General features: G+C 41.5%; 1 protein-coding gene across 6 annotated transcripts in view; it reads left to right on the plus strand.

Annotated features, from left to right (window-relative positions):
* The window catches only part of MBNL2 (muscleblind like splicing regulator 2), a 194308-nt gene extending 171572 nt beyond the window's left edge, over positions 1-22736 (plus strand). For 3 of the 6 annotated variants that reach the window (XM_049853125.1, XM_049853124.1, XM_049853127.1), the window contains one exon: positions 19927-22736. In XM_049853125.1, coding sequence (XP_049709082.1) covers positions 19927-20054 — 128 coding nt within the window. In that variant the 3' untranslated portion in view covers positions 20055-22736. The remainder of the gene's footprint in view (positions 1-19926) is intronic. The other 3 variants (XM_049853129.1, XM_049853126.1, XM_049853128.1) reach the window with 1 other exon arrangement.
* Positions 22737-22951: the final 215 nt, after the last annotated feature.

Consider the following 22951-nt stretch of genomic DNA (forward strand, 5'->3'; position numbering starts at 1 on the left):
AAATGATTTCCAAATCGATATATTTTTAAGTCTTGGTTTCTTCATTTATATTCAGAGACTAGTCAGCTTACCTGGTGACGTCCTTAAAGGCCCAATTAAAATACAATTTACACCTGGAATCTTCCCCTGAACCCTGGTATCCTCTGAATCCTACAAGGACTTTATCTGCACATCCCTTAAAACATCATCACTGGATAGAAGACAAGTGTGAGTGTGTGAAGGTAGGGGAGCGTAACGCTTAGCTGGACAAGAACTCATAAACCTATTAGTCCAAGTGTTCACTTGTGAAAGTGGCTACAAAGTAGGTCTGACTCAGATTGGGCAGGAACTGAAATGTCAGATTAAATGGTTTGGCCCTTTTTTGGCCAAGGAAGGGTCTAGAGAAGGATAGTGAGAGAAACAGAACTCTAGGAAGAGTGAGCAGATGGATTAGAGGCAGGAGAGTCTGCAGAGAGCCTAAACTGGAACAGTGGCAGTTGGCAAGTGGCCTACTTGTCCTGCCTTTGCCCATGACACAGGGAGAGTTACTTTTAACCAAAGAGGAAAATAAAAGCTACTTCATACTGTGGCAAAACCTGTCCAAATAGGTGTCACATGGCAGAAAAAGAGAGGTGGGCTGACACAAAGGGTTAACCACAGGAAGTTGCCTTGTAGGACCCGAACTCACCCCTTCAAGGACAGCCCTGGTGTATTCTGGTCAGATACCTCCACTGCGCTGACTCCTAACATGAGGCTTCCCACTTGTACCTAAATGAGACTTCAGAGCCACCAGGGCTTGTAGACCCCCGAGGCCTTTGCCTGAAAGTGCCCCCTTAGATGTGGAGTGAGTAGCCGTTGTCCATGGCTAGAGCTGTATAGAAGGTGAGGTCATCAGTCATCTGGTTTTTCTGGTTTATGAGCTGACACTAGAAGAGAACTTCTTACAGATGGGCTCTTAGGCATTTTCTTATAGCAAACCCCAAGAAGGACCTTCAAAGCTCATGAAATCAGACTATTGTTCTGATAATGTGTTAACCAACACTTAAACCCATCTTCAGATGGTGATAATTCATGTTTAAAGTGATGACCTCAAGGTCTTGTCACATCTCCTGAACCCTCCTCTAAAGATTAAGTCCATTTACCGAAAGCTTAGTCGTGGAAAGGACTCCTGGGTAGCGTAAACGGTTGAGCCTTCAACTACGAACCAGAAGGTTGGCAGGTGGAACCCACTCAGAGGCTCCTTGAAGGAAGACCCAGTAATCTGCTCCCCAAAGGTCACAGCCTTGGAAACTGTGTGGAACGGCTCTACCCTGCACACGCGGTCGCCGTGAGTTGGCACCGATTCCACGGCGACTGGTATCGTTGTTGTTTTTGTTTGTTTTGGCCTTAGGAAGAGTTTATTGAAAATTAGTTAACAATATATCATGTACACATGTAGAAACCTCCTATTTCTTGGGATATTTGCTAAGTCAGAAAATCCCATTTTTTAGACATGACTGATAGACGTTTACTCTATGTGATAATCAATTTCAACGTCTTCTCAGAAAAATAAAAATGACACGTAAACAGATCCACATATGCTTTTTCAGCCTGGCTATAAATTACTAAAGAAGGAAGAAAAACAGTTGAAAAGCATTAATCGCCCGTTAGTTATTTCTCACGTATAAATAGATATAAAGCTGTTTGTATATGCGTTCCAGGATATCTGTAAGTAAACCTATAAACCTATACTAACCAAGAAACCTAGAGAGGTTTTACTTCAATACGTAGCTCAAAGAGTTTTGTGAAACATCCATTATTCAATGCCATCTGTCCTGCCTATATTCAGACAAATGGAGGAGGCATTAAACAATCCCCACTATTCACCACTTGACCTATTTTGGGGCCTGTGTTTGTTTCACAGGAAAAATCCTACGTTCTGTCAGGCCCCGGTGTGGGAGGGATATGCCCCTGTCAGATATCCCTCCTGAAACACGCAGTAGCGGGGCTGGCCCCTACGACTGGATGACCACACTGTGAAACACTCCTTTCCCACATTTTGCTGGTTCCTGGGAACGTGTTACAGAAAGCAGCTGGGCCCCAAGTATGTTGTGCTCTAAAAATGTAGAGACAGCAACTGTCAGAATTCAGTCTTGTAAATAGTGCCCTGGGCCCAGATGTTTACCTCAGCGTTATACTGCTGCAGTTGTTTAGCCACCTTTATTCTTGCTTATATTTTAACTATGGAGGGAAGTTCAGCTTCAGTAATGGATTCTAAGATCTGGTTCCTTTAAATGAGGTAGAATTGCCCCTTAAAATATTTTGTGGAGAGAGAAGTGAGTGTGTGTCCGCGCATGTGTGTGTGCGTGTGTGTGCAGAGAGAGAAAGAGCGTGTGCTCAAGAGGAACTTGCTGTATCTCTTCAAGTAAAAAAAAAAAAAAAAAAAAACACTATAAAAATTGCAGTGTTCGCATTCAGTTGATGCCATTAGTTAAAGCTGCTTGGCAACCTGAGTTTAAATTCTGTGGTGCCGTGTGGCTAGGACACTGGAGTCCAGCCTTGCCAGTGTGGCTTAAAAAGAGAGAAAAAAGAAAGGGAGGGAAGGATGGGGAGAGGAAGGGAGAAAGGGAAGAAGGAAGGGAGGGAAGGATGGAAGGAGGGAGGGAGGGAGACAGTAGGTAGATGGGAGGTGTTGGCCTTGGGTGGACTTGGATCTATGATAGCCATGCAGAGGCAGATTATTGTTTCTCTTCGAGAAAACAATAGGCCTTCTATTTTCCTGCCTCGGAAGCAGCTGGTTTTTGGGACCACCACGAGTTTTAATTAATAAAGGTATTTGCAGATTCTCTAAGGAAAGGCTAAGTTATGTAAGTGCTGTGATCTAGTACATTTTCATTTTTCATGAATAATTTACACCTCATGGTGAGAACCCTGGGTAGAATTCTGTTGTATGTAGCACCTAAAGACATAATATCAGTTTCAATTCTGTGCAGCTGAAGAGAGAATGTCAAGGGTCCTTCTGCGGAACTCGCTGCTGGTGGATTGCCCTACTTAGTACATCTCAAATCCTACCCTCTTTTGCATGTTGATGAAATTTGGAGAGGAATCTTTTTAGATTGAAAAGTCATATTCCCAGTAGTACTTTGGCTTTTGTTGGTGATAATAAAATCCTGCTCAGTTTTTCTAATTTTAGATTTCTCTTTTGAGGGAGGTGAACCTATAGTTCGTTCTCTGTGTGTGTGTGTTTCTGGCTCTAGATCTGTCAGGAAATGCAGACTAACTGCAGTGCAGGTGTTCAGATCCATTTTCAAGGGCTGAAAGATGAATGGGGGTCTCACTTTTAATAAAAGTTGCTATGAACAGAGTAAAATTCTGATTCCTAGGTATTTTCTACACAAGTTCTGTGACGGTGGCCCGCCTTCGGGGCTTCTGCCTGTGTGTCGGGGACGCGGCAGTCCTTTCTATGTGGCTGGGTGGAGAAGTGAGGTCTGCGTCCACCTTCATCCCTTTTCATTGCTTCCTGTTACAAAGGAGGGATAGCCAGCAAACCCGACTGTGGCTCTGCTTAGGTCCCCCAGCAACTCAAAAGAAAAAAAAAAAAAAACTGGCCTTAGATCTGGCCTCTCAGTCCTTCCTCTGGGCTACATCACTGGAGGCAGTGACTTCCAAAGTCAGAGCTGTCATGATTCTATGGGCCACCATGTTTGGGAGGTTTTTTTAAAGGTACTTAAAGGAGTCCTGGTGCTGCAGTGCTTAAGTGCTGGGCTGCAAACCAAAAGATTGGCGGTTCCAACCCACCATCCAGTCCGCGAGAGGAAGATATGGCAGCCCGCTTCTGTAAAGATTACAGCCTTGGAAACGCTATGGGGCAGCTCTCTTGTGGCCTATAGGGTCATTATGAGCCAGAATTGACTCCGTGGCAATGGGGAAAGATACTTAGGAGTCTCTGGGTGATACAAACAGTTAACATGCTCGGCTGCTAGCCAAAAGATTGGAGGTCCATGTCCATGCAGCGGCACTTCCGAAGATAGGCCAGGTGATCTGCTTCCAAAGAACATCACCGCTGAAAACCCTGTGGAGCACAGTTCTACTCTGACACACATAGGGTCACCATGAATCAGAGTCAACCCTGCAGCATCTGCTTTAGTGGTAAAGGGACTTAAGAACTTTACTGTCTAGTCATAGAGGCACAAAACTTCAGAGAAGGTCACAAAATAAAATGGTCAAACGCCCAAATGTTGCTCAGTCCTCCGGCAGGGCCTTGTCCCTGAAGCACCTGGGGAGGTAGGTCTTGAGGGATGTGGAAGATTTAGGTAATAAACAGGCAAAGTTGTGCCTGGATCCGTGACCAGTTTGAGATTTAAGGGGTGGAGATGGGAGTGGAGTACAGGGAAAGGGGGACCGTTGCTTACAAGCACTCTGGCATTTTGCTTTGCCTGTTATCACATCCAACCCAAGGAGGCGGGTACCGGTTCCCTTCTTTTACATGTGGTGAAATCAAGGTTCCCAGGGGTTAAATTACTTGCTCAAGGTCACAGCTCTAATAAGTAGTAGAGCCTGCATTTGACCTCAAGTCTGTCTGACCCTCAAGTCAATGCTTTCCCCTTAAATTACATCCTTCCTCTATTGCTCATGTGGTTTAGACTTTACCCTGTGATAGAGGGAGAAGAGCAGCTGGTGCTACATCAGATCTAAAGAAGGAGGACACTGTGGCTCACGGGGCTAAGGAACTTGCTTGACACCACCTTGCCAGTGAGTGGGAGACCCCAGAGAGAAGGAAAACATGGAGGTATGGGGCAGTATTGGAAAATGCAGTTGAGTAGGTAAGGATGGGCCAGGTTACTGAGAGCCGTGAGTGGTAGGATGAGGCCAGAACAGCGAAGCATTAAAGGGGAGGTTTGGAAAGATGACTAAAAGTGAGGAGGTCGACAAGAGGTAGGATAGACAGAGCGAAGGATACCCAGTGAGGAAGTTACTTTACTGATGGAGGGATGAAACTGGGATAGAAAGAAAAGAGCGAGTCTGGGCTCGGGGGAGGGGATGAATAATTACGAAGCAGGAAAATGCAGAGTGGTTTCTTGGTCCTTTGTACTCCTGTGTCTCTCCATGGCTGTTCTCTGGTTTCTGTAGTATCTGTGGGTTTCAACACCTTTCTCCTCTCCATGACATCAACCAGCCTGCAAGACATTGCTCCCATATGATTTTCATAAAAAGTATGGTTCATGTCCACACATCTTCATTTCATTTGTATAATAACGAAGAACGTTGACTGGTATTTCTGACGATACCTATTCTAGTATTTAGAATCCATTACGCCTCAGTGTCAGGTACAACATGCTGGAGCTTTTGGCCTGTTTGTTTTACTTTGGGCGATCAAATTATATTACTCTTATTATCTATCGTTTCCCTTGCTCTGGAGTATACAGAGATCTCAGAGCTCATGCTCATAGGCTTCTCGTCGTCAAATGCAGGCTTTCTTTACTCTTCACCACAGTGCATTTCTGGAAACAGCATTGCTAAGCTGGTCATTGTGAAATGTCACTCATTTTCCTATAGTAACAGTTAATCAGGTGTTGCGTGTCTGAGCTGAGACCTGCATCAACTACATCGTAGATATGAAAAGCAGTACGGCATAACAGCAAACGTACCAGAATCAGGCCGTACCCCTACATTCATACAAAACAGGAAATTGTGATCCAAGTTACGTTGTCAGTGGGAACAGGAGACCAGGCTAGTGAGGTGGCTGACCCAAGTCATGTCAGAAAAGAAGAGAACCAGGACTAGACCCCAGGTTACCTAGACTACCACATGCTCCTTGTCACTGTACTGTCTTCCTTAGAAAATGCTTTACATGATCACGTATGGGCCCCAGAGTACTGCAGAGCGTACAGACAGCACAGACGTGCCGCAGGCAACCACCCTGTATTAAGCACTCGCCATATGCGGTGCATGGTGCTAAGCCTCCTAGGTGAGCGACCTCACTAAACTCAAATGGGCCCTGGAAGGAGTGATTATTATCTCCAGCACACAAACGGGGAAACTTCTGTTTAGAGAAGCCGGGACTTGCTCAGGATCATACAACTGAATGGCAAAACCACGTTCAGAGCCTGCCTCTAGCTCCTCCACGGTGAGGAGACCCAGAGGGTTAAATAATTCGCCTGAGGCTAAATAAAGCCTTAGAAACTCAGTCTCCTGACAGCCTACTTAGCCCTCTTTGCTCTCCATCAAACCCTGATCTGGCATTAACATGGTAGCTGTGCTTTTATTTATTTATATTTGTTAACAATCAATGGTTTTGCTTATCTTCTCAGAATTTTTCAAGGCATTAGAGGATTCCAGGGACATCTAACTTGATGCCTTCTTTTTCACTGAATATGTTTGTCCGTCGTCATTTTGTTACTGTTCCATTAATCGTCCTTTCCATATTTGTCATAGTGATGCTGAAGTATCTGAAAAGGCCAGAGAACCGTTTTAGTTATGAGGAGTCAGGAAGGAGGAATTACTTGAATTAATTCCTATTGTCCACTTTCTTTTCCTTGCTCTTCTCTGACCCTGAAATGTAAAGGATGGCCTTGAACAAAGAGAGAAGTTAAAGTATGGAGAGCTAAGGAGTGTGTGAAGAATTGGAAGAAAAAAACGGTTGTATTGCTTTGCCTTGGACAAAGGTGTTTAAGAGTTTTTTTTTTTTTTTTTTTTCCCACATAAGTCGACAAATCCCCTCCCTTGTTCGGCTGCTTATGTGGGACCTCACTGAGAAGAGGTGAAGGCTTGAAAATGAGTGTACACATGTTTGTTAGACACGATTGTATGTGCAGATGCCTCATAAATAGTTACTTGTACTAAGCACGTGATCTAAGAAATATTACTAAATACTGACCCGTTGCTGTTGAGTCAATTCCAACTCAAAGTGACCCTATAGGACAGAATAGAACTGTCCCTTAGGGTTTCCAAGGAGCAGCTGGTGGATTCCAACTGCCGACCTTTTGGTTAGCAGCCGAGCTCTTAACCACTGCACCACCAGGGCTCCTAGTAAATACTATACCAAAAAACAAAAAACTCATGCTTTGTGGCTTAGACTAGGAAATTTAAATAGATGAAATATTAACATATAATAACAGTAGCATTTAGTATATGTTTACTACTCATTAAGTAGCAGGCACTCATTACATTATCTAATCCTCAAAACTACCCCATGAGCTAGAAGTGACAGCCAAGACTTTCAGGAATCTGAGAAGTACAGCCTTTATTTGGTCATCAGTGACAGGTCAGGATACACATATACAGAAAAGGAAGTGTGTACATTTGACGTTTTCTGAAGCCTTAATATCTTAAAGTCAAGTTTCATTCCAACATATGTGGAGTATCATGAACCTGTAAGCCAGTTGCCGTCGAGGTGGTTCTGACTCATGGTTACGTCACATTTGTCAATGCAGAGCTGTGGTTCATAGAGTTTACAATGGCTGACTTTTCAGAAGTAGATGGACAAGGCTTTCTTCTGAGGTATCCCTGGGCGGATCCAAACCTCCACCTTTTCAGTTAGCAGCCAAGTGCGTTAACCGTGTCTACCCCTCACAGACTCCACGGACTGCTATGCAGATCATATAATATTTAAATGCATAACATTATTGTTTAAATTCATACTTAAATACAAACTGAAATCAAATTTTCTTTAGGATTATGGATCATAAAATAAATAAAGAAGGGGAACCAATATTTATCAAAAGCCACTATTACATATCAGATACTTTATGTATGTTCTTTCATTTAATACTCAACTCTGTGAAATGCCTTCTCTATTTTATGAAGGAGAGCAGAGCTTAGAGAATAATTTGCTTAAGCTTCAAGCATCTTGGCTGGATAGTTTTAGAACTCAGGTCTGCTTGCCTCCAAATCCTGTTCTCTTCTGACACCAATATTTTTGACTTAGATTTGAGCTTGCGGTCAATGTAATATTGAGATGAGCCTCTTTATTTCATTCCCCTTAAGAACTCCTATCTATTGAGTTTAACTATTGGTTTAAAATTTTCTAACCATTTTAGAAGAAAGTTCTAGTATGAGCTGGGACTTTTAAAGTTCAAGTTTAATATCAGGAATGGTGTGCAAATATTGTTGTAATTGATATAAACAACTGAATTCAAATTTTGGCCCAATAAATAAGACCTAGAAAGCAGAGAGACGAGGACACCATTTCACCTTTTCCAGTGTGAACACCTGGCCAACATGTTTCTGATGGAAAAGAGCCTACTAAGAGATGTCCTCTCATCCAGGAGTTTTACTTTTTTGTTTTCTAAATGACAATTTAAAGAGAGAGAGAGAAAGCGTTTTTCCCCACTGTCCTCACAAACGCTAACCTAACCTTCAAACCAACCTCAGGTTGATTGGACGTCACTAGCTGAGAATGGATGTTTTGGGGCAGCCTGGGGGAGGCATAGCTGCAGCTATGGAAGGAGTGACAGCAAGGTTACTATAATTGTAAGTAAAATGATAGAGTTAAATTATAAAGTGAGCTGAGAGTGTGAAAGATGATTCAGATGCACAAATAGAAGGACCCAGGGATCCCACTTTAAAGCCCAAAAATGGGAGGACCGAAGGAAGAGCAGGAGGGAGGGAAAGAAGGTAGAAACAAAAGAAGGAAGGATTGAAGGTGAGCAAGGAAGATTCCCAGTTGTACCAAACGGGTTGCTATCAAGCCGATTCCGACTCATATGTGTCACAGTAGAACTGTGCTCCGTAAGGTTTTCAATGGTTGGTTTTTCAGAAGTAGGGGAGCAGCCATGTGCGTTACCATTTGTATCATCGAAGGACTCCCACAGATACTTTAAAACCAACCAACCAACCAGTTGTCACTGAGTCTATTCTGACTCATGGCGCCCCATTTTGTTAAGAGTAGAACTATGCTTCATAGGGTTTCCGATGGCTGATTTTCTAGAAGTAGATTGCCAGGCCTTTCTTCCAAGGCACCTCTGGGTGGACTAGAACCTCCAACTTTCTGGTTAGCAGCTGAACGCTTTAACCATTTGTATTACCCAGGGATTCCACCTGTACCTAGGTGTTTGTTTTATTAAATCTTGCAGTAAAGTTATTCTTTCTACATTAAAAATTCTTTTTATTGCAATGTTTCCCTTTAAAAGTTTTGCTTTGTAAGACAGGTAACTGAGTGCAAATGCAAATTCTTCCTCAGTGAACCACACCTGTTGGACGCTGAGCCTATTCTGAGATGCTAGGCCATAACATAAGCCCGGTTTACTCGATGGCACCGTGTCTTCATATGTTTTTTCCACAGAGGTTTATTAAGAGCCCACATGAGAGTGTACTCCTAGGTTCTGAGAATCCAGCAATGAACAAAATAGTCTCCTGCTCCCATGGGTCTTAATAACGAAACCAAGCCAAACTCCTTGCTGTTGGGTCGAATCCTACTCACAGCGACCCTATAGGACAGAGTAGGACTGCCCCATAGGGCTTCCAAGGCTGTCATCTTTACAGAAGCAGACCACCACATCTTTCTCCTGCGGAGCACCTGCGGGCTTGAACCACAGACCTTTTGGTTAGCAGCCGAGCAATTAACCACTCTGCCACCAGGGCTCCCTTTGTAGTGAGGGGACAGGCAATAAACAAACATGCAGATAATTACTGTCTAGGTAATTATCCTACAATAATGACCATCTCAAAAAAGGAAGTAGAAGTGCTGAAAGGATGGACCTAACCACCGATGATTGGGGGAATGGTTCATGGTAAACAAAACAGGATGCTGGAGCTCTCCTTCGTGCTGTTAACCTCCTGGCTTTCCATTTTGCTATCTATTAAACCAAGAGATTTGGGCACTTCCTGGGAGCTCCTGGCGGAGGGGGACAAATGGTAATCTGCTGAACTCCCCACCACCCTGCAGAGGTGCGTCTGTGCTACAAGCAGAGGGAGAAACTGAGGCTTAGGAAGATCACAAAGCTGGTTGGTGCCAGACAAGCCTCCCAAATTCCCACTCCTGGGCTCCTTTACATTTTTTCTTTGCACTCTGCTTTCACCCATGACTGAGTGTTTTTATTGATCTCGCTCTCTCACACATCTGCACACACATGCACCTGCACACACATGCACCTGTACACACATGTGCCTGCACACACATGCACCTGCACACACGCCTGCACACACATACCTGCACACACATGCACCTGTACACACACGTACCTGGACACACACCTGCACACTTAAACCTGCACACACACACGCCACACAGGCAAAGAAAAACATAATTTTGATGGAAAACTTGTTAGGTGATGATATCATCCCTCCAATTTGGAAATGCACAAGATGATCACAATACCCAAGGGCACATTTCCGTGCCACACACATGGCATCAGCCGTACTGTTCCTTTCACTGAACTTTAGCATTCAGTGGCTTTTTTGCCTTCAGCGTCTTGAAAGCCAGTTCCTAGCGGCCCGGATTATACATTCTGTTCCACTGTTAAGAAAGATACTGTGGCCAAAATGTGCCCAGGATTCTAAGTCGGACATAATGGTGCTGGATACAAAGGCCATGGCACGGAGCAAGACTGGGAGCTTGATGTTAAATCCAGCAGGGTCTTGTTTCTGTGATTTTTCTTGGCCGGAATCTTTAATTTATTACTGGGAATAAACCCCACGTTGAAAAAAGTAGGTATAAATGAACATGTTTGAAAATTTCTTTTCAGACGTAGCTAAACTATTTTTTAAAGGTATAAAAACATTTTCTGAGGTTCCCCCTTCATGCCATCATCGGTGAAGCAACCTCAGATGTATGTGGCTACTCAATTCCAGATACCCTTCCTTCTGGAGCACTAGGTGCTCAGTGGTTAGAGCTCTGCTGCTAACCAAAAGGCTAGCAGTTTGAATCTACCAGCCACTCATTGGTAACCCTTTGGGGCAGTCCTACTCTGTCATATAGGATCGCTGAGTCAGAATTTTTTTTCTATCCTCACTTCTCACACATCTCACTGTAAATACTCTAGACAATTTAGAATATATTCGTAAGTAGTATCTCTAGTGTGACCTAATAGGAGCCCTGGTGGCGCAGTGTCTAAAGCACTCGGCTGCTAACTGAAAGATCAGTGGTTGGGACCCACCAGCCGTCCACAGGAGAAAGATGCTAGTCTGCTTCCGTAAAGATTTACAGCCTTGGAAACCCTGTGGGGTGGTTCTATTCTGTCCTACAGGGTTGCTATGAGGCGGAATTGTCTCGACGGCAACGGGTTTGGTTTGGGTTTTTGGAGTGTGGCCCAAGTATTATGTACTGTTTCTTGATACGCTGCTGTTTGGTGCTGTCGAGTCGGTTCTGACTCATGGTAACCCCGTGTTTCAGAGTAGAACTGCCCCATAGGGCTGTAACCTTTACATGAACAGTCACCAGGTCTTTCTCCTGCAGAGCTCCTAGGTGGGTTTGAAGTTGTCACTGTGGACCCTGGTCAGTCAACATCAGTGAGAGGCTCTTGTTACTGCTTTTCATGCAAAAAACTCAATTATTAACATTTTAAATAATAATCCTTCATACAGCAGAAAGTATATCTGAAAAAAATTCTGTTCAAATATAGCAGAATGGAAAATATCAGGAAAAAAAAGCTCATCATAAAATGTCTTTGGAAATAGAGGAATTAGCGCTTTGAATGTGAACTATCTATTAACAACAGAGGGCAAAACAACAATCCTGACTAAGCTACTCTTTAAAAACCAAACCCACTGCCATCAAGTTGATTCCAACTGATAGCGACCCTATAGGACAGAGTAGAACTGCCCCATAGGGTTTCCAAGGAGCGCCTGGTGGATTCGAACTGCCGACCTTTTGGTTAGCAGCTAAGCTCTGACCCACTGCGCCGTAACCCACTGTTAAATGTTACGGGCGCTCCACCAGCCTCAGATTGAAACTGACTGTCGTATTTGAGAATTTTCTCCCAGAACTCCAGTGATTTTTGGTAGTCTTGGAAACCTTTTCTGTATAAATAAAAATACGTTTCTAAAACAAGCCAACTGTGGTATGAGACACTGCCCTCTCTCAGATCAATATTGCCCAAAAAATAATTAATAAGATCCATTTTCAAAGTGTCTTTTCATATAAATATACCATTTATTATTTCTGAATTTCCTATATAGTTAAAGTTTGTAAATAGTCATGAAATAGGCCAAAAACTGTTCTTGAAAATGTGTTTATTAATACATATAATCACGATTGCATTAATTAATTACTTCACTTCTAGTATATCTTACATTCACCAAGGGCCCAAAGATGTTTGCTTTTGACCTGAGCAGTCCACACTGTGATTAAGTGTAGAATCAGATCGCAACCAAACCATGCAGGTGTCCCCCTCCCTTCACACAGTTTGGTTCAACCAAAACACTTCGCATGTTTCGCCTCTCAGACAAGGTCCAGGGAATTTCAGGCAGGAGTGGCTGCCATGGAGAAGAGGCGTGGACATTAGGGAAAAGATGGGGGAATGGTAAACAGCAGAGAGGCTGAGCAAAGGAGGGACACCAACAGAGACGGCACAGGAGGCAGAAAACAGAGAGTGAAGAGACAAGAGACGGGGCTGGGGGCAACAAGAGAACCTCCTTAGCTTGGCCATAGTTTCAGGACATTCAATTCATTTCTTTTATTTTTAAATTAATTATAAATCTTAAGGAGACAGTGAAACTTTCTTTCTTTGATTGCCTTCTAAGGAAATTGTTGTCGTTAGGTGCCGTTGAGTTGGCTCCGACTCATAACAACCCTACGTACAACAGAAAGCAACACTGCCGGGTCCTACACCATCCTCACAGTCATTACTATTCTAAGGAAATAGGGCCTTGTAATCATGGAAAAAAGGTTTCTAAGAAATCTACCAGGTCTAAAATTTTCTTCAGGTGGCATTTTTGCGTCTCTGTCATGCTTCCCTACTCTGTTCTGGCCTGGGATATTTTTCCTTATATCTCTGTGTAACAGGGAATGGGGCGAGGGGGGGAGGTGGATGGAAAGAGGCGTTTATTTTCCTTGAATCCTTAACTTCCCTGAAAGAGTGCAGAGATGTATGTCCAAGGGGTTCTTTCCTATAGCCATTTCTGTCTCATCCATGAATGGTCTGTTGATTTTCTGTTGATACCACCATTGAGGCATTGTAGCCTCAGTGAATTCCTGTTTATTTGTTCATCCATCCATGCAACCAAGAATTAGTAAGTTTGCCTCCTATGCGCCCAGCCCTATCCTGGACACTAGGGACATAAAGATGAATAAGACCTTCCCCCATGTTTACAAAGCTCAGTTTTGCTATGGATCCAGTTTTGCACCAGCCCTGCTTGGAAAAATGCCCCCTTGAGCTTGTATGCTAGTGCTGTCAAGATCCATTGAGATCCCTTCAGATTTCAGCAAGGCCACACAAATATTTTATAAGGTGTACTTTATCTCTCCAAACTCGGCATCACAAAGACAGTATGTGATGGCTAGTCACAGGAGGATTTAACTAAAAGCATCCATTATTCCTCTTTTCTAATTGTTTTGTGGTTTGGAGTCATAGGAACACTTACTTGGTCTCTTCACTGAAATGTTTTTCCCATCAATTAAGCAAAGCTCTAAGATTTCTTACTGAATTTAATATGGATTTAAAATGCATTTAACATTTTAAAATTAAAAAAAAAAAAAAATCTAGTTTCCCTGAATGTTTGCAATGAATACTTTTGCATAAGAAGCGTGAGCATTTCTAGAGGTCGTCTAGAGAGTCACCATTTCCAGAATTATTCATAGGCACAGTTCCTGGAAAACAAGCACAAGGCAGAAAACCCAGAAGTATTAATGCTTGCTAGCTCGAAGCACTAAGGAAATCCTGTGTTGATTTGTATTATTTTACACCCTCTTGGTGTTGATGAGTTCAAGTTCAGTGTTGCAGTCTCTGAACAGACTGTTTTGCTTTCAATTGAGTGCATTTCTAGCCCTGGCCAGCTCTTTGCAAATGAATCCCAGTGGGGAGGGGGGTATGGATGGCTCAGCCTAAATCCATTGTCATTGTGGAAGACAAAGGAGCCCTGGTGGCACAGTAGTTAAGAGCTCAGCAGCTAACCAAAATGTCAGCCATTTGAATCCACCAGCCGCTCCTTGGGAACCTTGTGGGGCAGTTCTGTTCTGTCCTATAGGGTCACTATGAGTCGGAAGTGACTCCACGGCGACGGGTATGGAATAGAACAGGCAAAGTGCATGTATTGTGACTGGCGAATCAGACAAGTGAGGGGCAGTAGTTTCTTTTTATATGGAAGATGACTGTTGGTCAAGGACCATTTCCCTTTGGGTGAAAGCCACATGCCTAAAAGTTACAGGATTTACTTTCCATTTAGCTCCTCTCCTTCTGCCTCCCACCCTGACCACTGCGGCCTCCAGTGATGAGGCCTACAGGCTTAGTGGATTCCTGCTCAGGAGACGAGCAGTCCAGACTTACTGGATATCCCCTCCAGGAAAGTAAGGCTCGGAGACAACACAAAGCATGCCATCTCTCCCAGCTACGAGAGAGCAGCTCATAACTGAATTCAGCCCCAAGATGCATTTAAACTACAGAGATTTTTTTTTTAATGTTGTGAATTAGCTGCTGAATTTCTCTCTTATGAAAAATGGAAAGCTCAAGCAATAGAGCCCAAGTTCCTGTGTAGCAGTTAGCTGGAGCCGAGTGGCTGCTTCTCCATTCCGTCTAGGCAAGTTCCCTTCAGTTTGCCACACTCCCCACCTGGCCCACTCGCTTGTTTGCTTTTCCTGCCTAGCCCCGGTAGGCTTAGTATTTCAGCAGAACCTGACCCACTCCACGTTTTAATAAGTTTGACTGCCATCGCATACAGGTCGGCGGTAGGCACTGAGGATGCAGGGGTTATTAAATGGGTGCTCATAACACATCATAAGGAAACAACCCATTGGGGCCATCTATGCTTTTTATTAAATAAATAAGTAAATATGATATTGATCGTGTACTGGGTTCATATGAGGCTGACTTAAGGATGCATATTGAACAGAACCATCAGATTCTATATCCAACCATCTGGGAAGATAGTTTAATTTGCTTATTATGATTTCCTTTGCTTATTGATAAGTAGACTGTATTACAGCCAACTTGTATTTCTGCATCGCAGATAGCCTTGATACAACTACAAGGTCCACAAAAGATTTAGGGAAACACTCATGATCCGAGGGTAAGTGTGTCTTTGTTTTAAAAAATAGAATCACAGATTTCATGGGCATCAGCTCTTCTCATTTTTGTGTGTTCTGTTTCTGGTGAAAGAAAGGAATTGAAAAATAATACTTTCAGTTCAGAATTCTGATTTACTATATTTGATTGGCTAGAATCTTGCTTTAATAATTTAACCCCCTTCTTCTGTCATGGTTTTCTGTTAGGAAAAATGATATTTATTTGAGGGATAGTTTGTCAGGGAGATAGAAACATATTTTGTTCAATATATTTGATTTATTTCCTATCATTACCGTACTTTTACACAAATAACACACGTTATACTTTTTTGCCAACCACGTAACCCTCACCTCCATGCTATTTTCGTAAGCACGGTATGCCACGCGGTATATGTGTGGGTGCTTTATTTACGCGAGCATGTTATTTGCAAGAAGTACGGTACAGTTTGCCAAAGTTTCTCAGAAGCTGGAGCAGTAGAGCTGTGCTTGAGTAGGGTGTTCAGTTGCTGTAAAGGGGAGGAGACCTAAGGCGAGATGTGGTTGGCCACCCAGGCACTGATGCCCTGAGGGGAGGCCTGGAAGCCCTGCGAGCTCCTCAGCAATTTCTGCCCCTCTGGTTCCTGCAGACTATCCCTGCTTTCTCCCACCTTGTGCCCCAGGCTGCATTTGTTCTACACCTTACCCTTTCCCTGATTCCCAATCTCCCAGGGATTCTCCTGGTCACTTTCCTAAGCTGGCACCATAAGAGGTGCAGATGTGCTTTTTGGAATCACTGCCTCCCCTGGTCCCATCTCAGACTGCCACCGTGTTCTGGAGGGAATTCGTGTGCCTGGAGAAGAACGAACTGACATCTCTAAGCTCATGTTAGCTTTTGCAGCACTTGGTACATAGTGCAAGCTAGCTAAAACTGTGTTTTATTCTCTGTCTCGGCAAAATGTGACTAGCAATACTGGCTTAGGTCATAAGACTTTAGTAAAAAAATTCTTAGAATGTTTTCTGAAATCACAGGAGTGTATAATAATCCGGAGTCCCTGGGTGGTGCAGACAATGCGCTTGGCTGCTGAAAGGTTGGAGATTCAACTCCACCCAGAGGCACCTCGGAAGAAAGGACTGGCGGTCTACTTCCAAAAAATCAGCTATTGAAAACCGTATGGAGCACAGTTCTACTCTGATGCACGGGGGGTTGCCATGAGTTGGAATCAGCTTGACTGCAGCTGTGGTGGTTATTGTTAGGTGCCATCAAGTTGGTTTTGGCTCAGTGACCCCATGTGACAGAAAAGAACGTCCTCGTAGAGTTTTCTGGGTTGAGCCCTGGTGGCACAGTGGTTAACCACTCGGATGCAGTTCAGATCCACTAGTCACTCCGCTGGAGAAAGATGTAGCAGTCTGCTTCAGTAAAGATATAGAGCCTTGGCAACCCTATAGGGCAGTTCCACTCTGTCTTTTAGGGTTGCTCTGAGTCAAAATCAACTTGACAGCAACAAGTTTAGTTTTGGATTAATCTTTATGGCAGCAGATCTCTAGATCTTTCTCCCACAGAGCCAGCCTTTTGGCTACCACAGTACCCCGTTGCTGTCGAGTTGATGCTGACTCATAGTGACCCTACAGGACAGAGTAGAACTGCCCCATAGAGTTTCCAAGGAGCACCTGGTGGATTTGAACTGTGGGCCTTTTGATTGGCAGATGTAACTCTTAACCACTATACTTCCAGGGTTTCCAACCTTTTGGATAGTATAAAATGAATTTTTTTAAAAAAAAAAACTTTAGAGAGGGGGCTTTTAGGGGACCCATTGTGGTAGCTATTTCTCTGACAAATGTATTCTGGCAGACTCGATGAGAGTTTTTGTCCCTTCCAAGAAAGCAGGGCTTGCAACGCCTTGGACGTTGGATAAGGAACTTTAGGTAACAGCCTCAGCTTTGACCAAGGGCAGAACAGGAAGCATGCCACTGACACTTCTGTGAACTGTGTTTTAATGCTTTTTTTTTTTTTAATGGACGAGCTCAAAGTTAGGATTCGTCACTATCAGATTTGTAGCAGGTCCAGGTCCATGTATAAGACTGTCCTTTTAGGAATGCATGTTTTGCACCTGTACTGAAGCATTCAGACACCTTCTGAAAGTGTTTGATCCTCTGCCCATAAAATTTACAAATGGAGATTGAAGAAGTTCGTATGTGGGTAGCACATGTTATCTGTTCGTCTGTAATTGGTATGGAAGAAAATCCCTGAGGAGCAGCCACAGGAGGGTAACACAGAATATAGCTATTCTTATTATGTGGCATAGTATATCCTAAATGATGCATTTTTGGCCTTAATTGAAAGTATGATCCAACTAAAGAAAAGCTGTATAAAAACTAGACAGAAGATCCCTCTCCCCCCGCCCCAAGCACCGTCTGCCCCCTCCCCACACAGACACACCCTTGGCTCTTCTCTTCCTTCCAACCTGTCCTGGGTGGCTCTTCCCGCTGGGAACTGCCCTCCCTCCGGGTAGGAGCCTGTAATGTCATAAGTCTCCTAACAGGAGCGGCATCAATTGGGCAGTAGTTGAATAAGATTGACTTTGAGTTGCTAGCTCTTCTTCATCTGGATTCCCATTCCGCCTGTATTTCCAGGATGTGTCTTACCCCTGAGTACACTTGATTCACACTGTACAGGCAAGCTATATTTCTCTGAAAAAAAGTTTAATAATCAGGAGATATTTTCAAGAAAAATGCTGCCACCAGAAATGGAGCTTAGAAGGAGAAACACCCAAAACTTTCCTACCTTCTGTGAGCAAATGTCTTGAGCCTCTTCGAGTTCACAGCTGCTAAGGGCATAATTCACTTTTTATGCCTCATCTATAGTCCACAAGACCACCAAAGACATAGACCAGGGTATGGCCAGGCTGTTTTCTGCCCTGGTGCCAGGCAGCGGAGCAGCTAAGAATGCAGGAGCCCCAGAGATCGTTTTTATATGGGTAAGCCAGGGCAGAGGGGAAAACCGTCTGGGTGAGTCCAGGTAATGCTTTTAGCTGACATCGAGGCTGATTTACAGCCCAGTTAAACCTGGGTGGTCGTGCATGGTTCTTGGTCAAATATCAGTGCAAAATAATTGTTGTAAGGAATCTCTAGAATACATACTTGCCCACCCTAATTTCCCTACGCCGTGCTTTCTGTAGAATGCTTTTCTTTCTGGGTGACTAGGGATTTCATTCTATGTGGCATCCTAGTTGCAGCTAATAAGCAGGAATGTAAATATATTCTGAAATACATATTGGTATGTATCAGCTTAAGAAATTGTAAGATATTTTCCTTAGAAATTTTAGAGAGATTCTTGCTAAAGCAAAAGAAAAATTGGACATGGCTTGATGTCCTGGAGTACATTCTATCTGGGAAACTTAAAGACGGCATTGAAGCTACAAAATGAAATAGGGTAATTTCCACTTACTGATAAAATAGCTTAATCTAACGCTGCAGTTGTAGTCCGATCACCTAGAGAATTTCTGTATTACTTACTCAGAGGCACCATGGTAATGTCCACGTATAAAATAATCAGAGCACATTGTTACTGGTATTCATGACTATCAGTCATGGCACAAGGAATGGTATTTTTCCCAATTAATTTTCAATTCCTATGAAAGGAAGTTCCCATTTGGTATGAATATTTAGCATGAATGAGTTCTTCCTTTCATTTTTATCAGTTTAGCAATCCTATACTCATCTGTCTGGTTCAATAGAATTTTAAAAAAAGCTCATTTATTTCATGGGAAAAATTATTTGAGTGTACTAAACTGTTTCTTGTAAACTACAGGAGCAGTCGCTTACAGGGAAAAACACCCACCTGTATAAACTCTAACTTAATGAGATAATAAACCACATTTGTGGAAATAAGGCTTTGATGGGCAATTGAATTCCCACTGTGCAGAAATACTAGCTGACGTTCACCATAAAGAATTTTTATCTGTTATTTCCTAAGCAAATATTCACAATTGTTTAATAAATAAATGTTTTATTCATTGATTACACAAAGTTTGGTCAAAGCATTGCTCAAAGAATAAACACGATTCTTAGAAATTTGGCATTTAAGCTTAACATTGAACAGACCGGGTCACACAGGGCCAACTCCCTCTCCTCTGTTAAGGCCTGGAGTTAGAAATGAACAGAGATCACATTTCAGGGACCACATTTGCAGTTGATAATTCCGCTTCATCTGTGCTTTAGGGTTTATGAAAATGCTGTAAATGCTTTATTAGAATATTATACTTTTTTACTCTTAAATATGAGACATTTAAACATTTCCTGAATTCGAAACTGATTGTTATTAAATCTTGGGAACAAAATGACTTTGGGTGGGAAGACATCTCTGAATTATGAATGCAGGTTAATAAAAAAAATAGATAAGTAATATTGATTTATTTTTAACTGCTTTATAAACAGCGTTACAGACAGCTTTTCAGGCGTGAACTAATGATCTGGTTAGACTTCCTGACCACCTAACAAATGTTAGTTGGATGATAACATGAAATATAGAATAAAAAGATAAGAAATAAAAACTCAAAAGGAATTGGGGACCGAACGCACTGCTTGCCCACGTAGCTGCTGTCACAGTTTTACAGAAATGCTCTGCCTTTGAATCACTGTTCTCAGACGTGTTTAAGTGTAGAAATTTCCAGCATGAAGGGTGGGGATTTGTGCAAAATTATATTGCATCAAAACTAGGAGAAACTGAAGAAAATCCCTACTTTTAAATATCCATTTTCAAAGAGCAAAGCTTAAACTCGTTATTTTCCCTTACAGAAGAATGTCTAAATCGTGTTTGTCTTTTTCTCTGACAGATAATTCTGAAATAATCAACCGAAACGGAATGGAATGCCAAGAATCTGCATTGAGAATAACTAAACATTGTTACTGTACATACTATCCCGTTTCCTCCTCAATAGAATTGCCACAAACTGCATGCTAAATAAAGATTTAGTTCTTCTGGACAGACCACCAACTCTAAGAAGCTAGTGCTGCTATATCATATATGAGTATTAAATATGGTATGCTTAGTATATTCCACCCTAAGATAGTTAACTACCTGATACCAGCTGTGATGTTTAAAGACATAAAGGGTAAAGTTTACTTTTAAAGGGTTTCTAAACATAGTTTCTGTCCTAGGAATATTGTCTTATCTCCATAACTATAGCTGATGCAGAAAGTCCCACCAGTTGACTCATTTCGACTCAGATGTTCTCAAATTTAGCAATAAACAGTTAGCATTAGTTAGAACACCTATTCCAAGGACAATTTCAGTTCTACCTTCCAGTTGCCGTCATTTTAGTTACCCCCCGAGCGAAGGGTATGTTTCACTTCTTGGCAAGGTGAATGCTGCAGCAAGACAAGAAGTGAAGTAAAAGCGATGACCTGTCCTGCAGGTCTAAAATTTGAATGCAAATTCAAGCACAAGTACAAGGGACACATCGAAGCGTGGCGTTTGCTTTGCCTGGAGGTGCCGCGTTGAGTCATGTGATTCTAGAGTAACATTAAATAGATTGAAAACGAAACTTTGCACAGTATGAGCTTCATACCCCACCCAACAAAGTCTTGAAGGTATTATTTTACAAGTATATTTTTAAAGTTGTTTTATAAGAGAGACTTTGTAGAAGTGCCTAGATTTTGCCAGACTTCATCCAGCTTGACGAGAGCGAGAGGCCTATGCCAACATCCTAATCTAAGGGATTAGTCTTTCGAACTCACCATCAGGTTGCCTGTGACAGAATAACGCTTCTAAACTAAAAACCTAGTCAAACCAGGAAGCTGTAGGTGAGGAGATCTGTATAATATTCTAATTTAAGTAAGTTTGAGTTTAGTCACTGAAAATTTGACTGTGACTTTAATCTAAATTACTATGTAAACAAAAAGTAGATAGTTTCACTTTAAAAAAAAATCCATTACTGTTTTGCATTTCACAAGTTGGATTAAAGGGTTGTAACTGACTACAGCATGGAAAAAAAATCATTCTTTTAATTCTTTCACCTTAAAGCATATTTTATGTCTCAAAAGTATAAAAAACTTTAATACAAGTACATACATATTATATATACACATACATATATATACTATATATGGATGAAACATATTTTAATGTTGTTTACTTTTTTAAATACTTGGTTGATCTTCAAGGTAATAGCGATACAATTAAATTTTGTTCAGAAAGTTGGTTTTAAAGTTTATTTTAAGCACTATCGTACCAAATATTTCATATTTCACATTTTATATGTTGCACATACCCTATACAGTCCCTACATAGTTTTTAAATTATTGTTTTAAAAAAAAAAACAGCTGTTATAAATGAATATCATGTGTGATTGTTTAAAACATCCATTTTCTTTGTAAACATATTAGTGATTGAAGTATTTTGACTTTTGAGATTGAATGTAACATATTTTAAATTTTGGCGTCACTGCCTGTTCTGAAAACTAAATGCACCAACCATATCATTCTTTGTTTGAGAAAAACGGAATCTGCCATTTTATTCATGTTGGTCGAAGTCGAATTACTATCTATCTTATATCATAGATTTGATCACCCTATCAAAGAAAATCATGTTTTAAGTGTAATCTTACATAGTACTTGTATCGTTGCATTAGTTCTAATTTGTGGAAAAGTATTGTATCTAACTCGTATTACTTTGGTAGTTTCATCTTTATGTATTATTGATATTTGTAATTTTCTCAACTATAACAATGTAGTTATGCTACAACTTGCCTAAAGCATTCAAACTTATTTTCTTTTCTCTTGTTTCCTTTGTTACTAACTATTCATTTAAACTCCTTGAAACATAGTATACATTACTAAAAGGTAAATTATGGGAATCACTGAAATATTTTTGTAGGCTAATTGTTGTAACATTGTCTTTCCTTTTTTTGTTTCCTGATTTTAACTTTAAAAATTGTTAGCACATGACTATTTTCAGCCCTTTAATAATGGACACCATCCTCAAAGGCATCGCCTGCATCCCCCAGCAAATAGAGAAGACTGTATTTTTCCTATGATATCCATTTTCCAGAATTGTGATTATAATATGCAAAGTCATAAATATGCCATTTACAGTAAGGAGGAGGTAAGGCAAATACATAGATGTACAAATATATGTACAACAGATTTTGCTTTTTATTTATTTATAATGTAATTTTATAGAATAATTCTGGGATTTGAGAGGATCTAAAACTATTTTTCTGTATAAATATTATTTGCCAAAAGTTTGTTTATATTCAGAAGTCTGACTATGATGAATAAATCTTAAATGCTTTGTTTAATGACAAAATCAAAATCACCAATATCCAAGACACAAAGGTATCAATTCAACAAACACTGTAGCTAAGAGACTGAATCTCCACTTGTACGGGAACTACATTTCACTCTTGGTTTTCAGGACGTAACAGCACTTCACCAAAATATTCTTTCAGCCATACCACTGGTAACGTTTCTACTAAATCCTTCTGTAACACTTACAGAATTCCCTCATTCATTACCTTACAGTGTAAACAGGAGTCTAATTTGTATCAATTCTATGTTTTGGTTGTAATATTCAGTTCACTCACCCAACGTGCAACCAATGAAATAAAAGAAGCATTTAAAACGATCTCGTGGTCTTCCTCCTCTTTGTGTTGAGATAGATTGATAATTAGCCAAAATCGTCTTTACATTCACACAGGTAGCAATTGGTAACTGGAAAAAAGACCAAACTCCAGGGCTCAAATGGGAGGTGAGCAATTAAATATGGTAATTTTGGAAATATTTTTCAGTATTCTATAAAATTAGAAATAAAAGTCTATTCCACCACTCAGCCCTCTTCTTCGTGATCCTGACTGATAA

This window comes from Elephas maximus, chromosome 14 (assembly GCF_024166365.1).
Source record: "Elephas maximus indicus isolate mEleMax1 chromosome 14, mEleMax1 primary haplotype, whole genome shotgun sequence".
Taxonomy (NCBI): Eukaryota; Metazoa; Chordata; class Mammalia; order Proboscidea; family Elephantidae; genus Elephas; species Elephas maximus.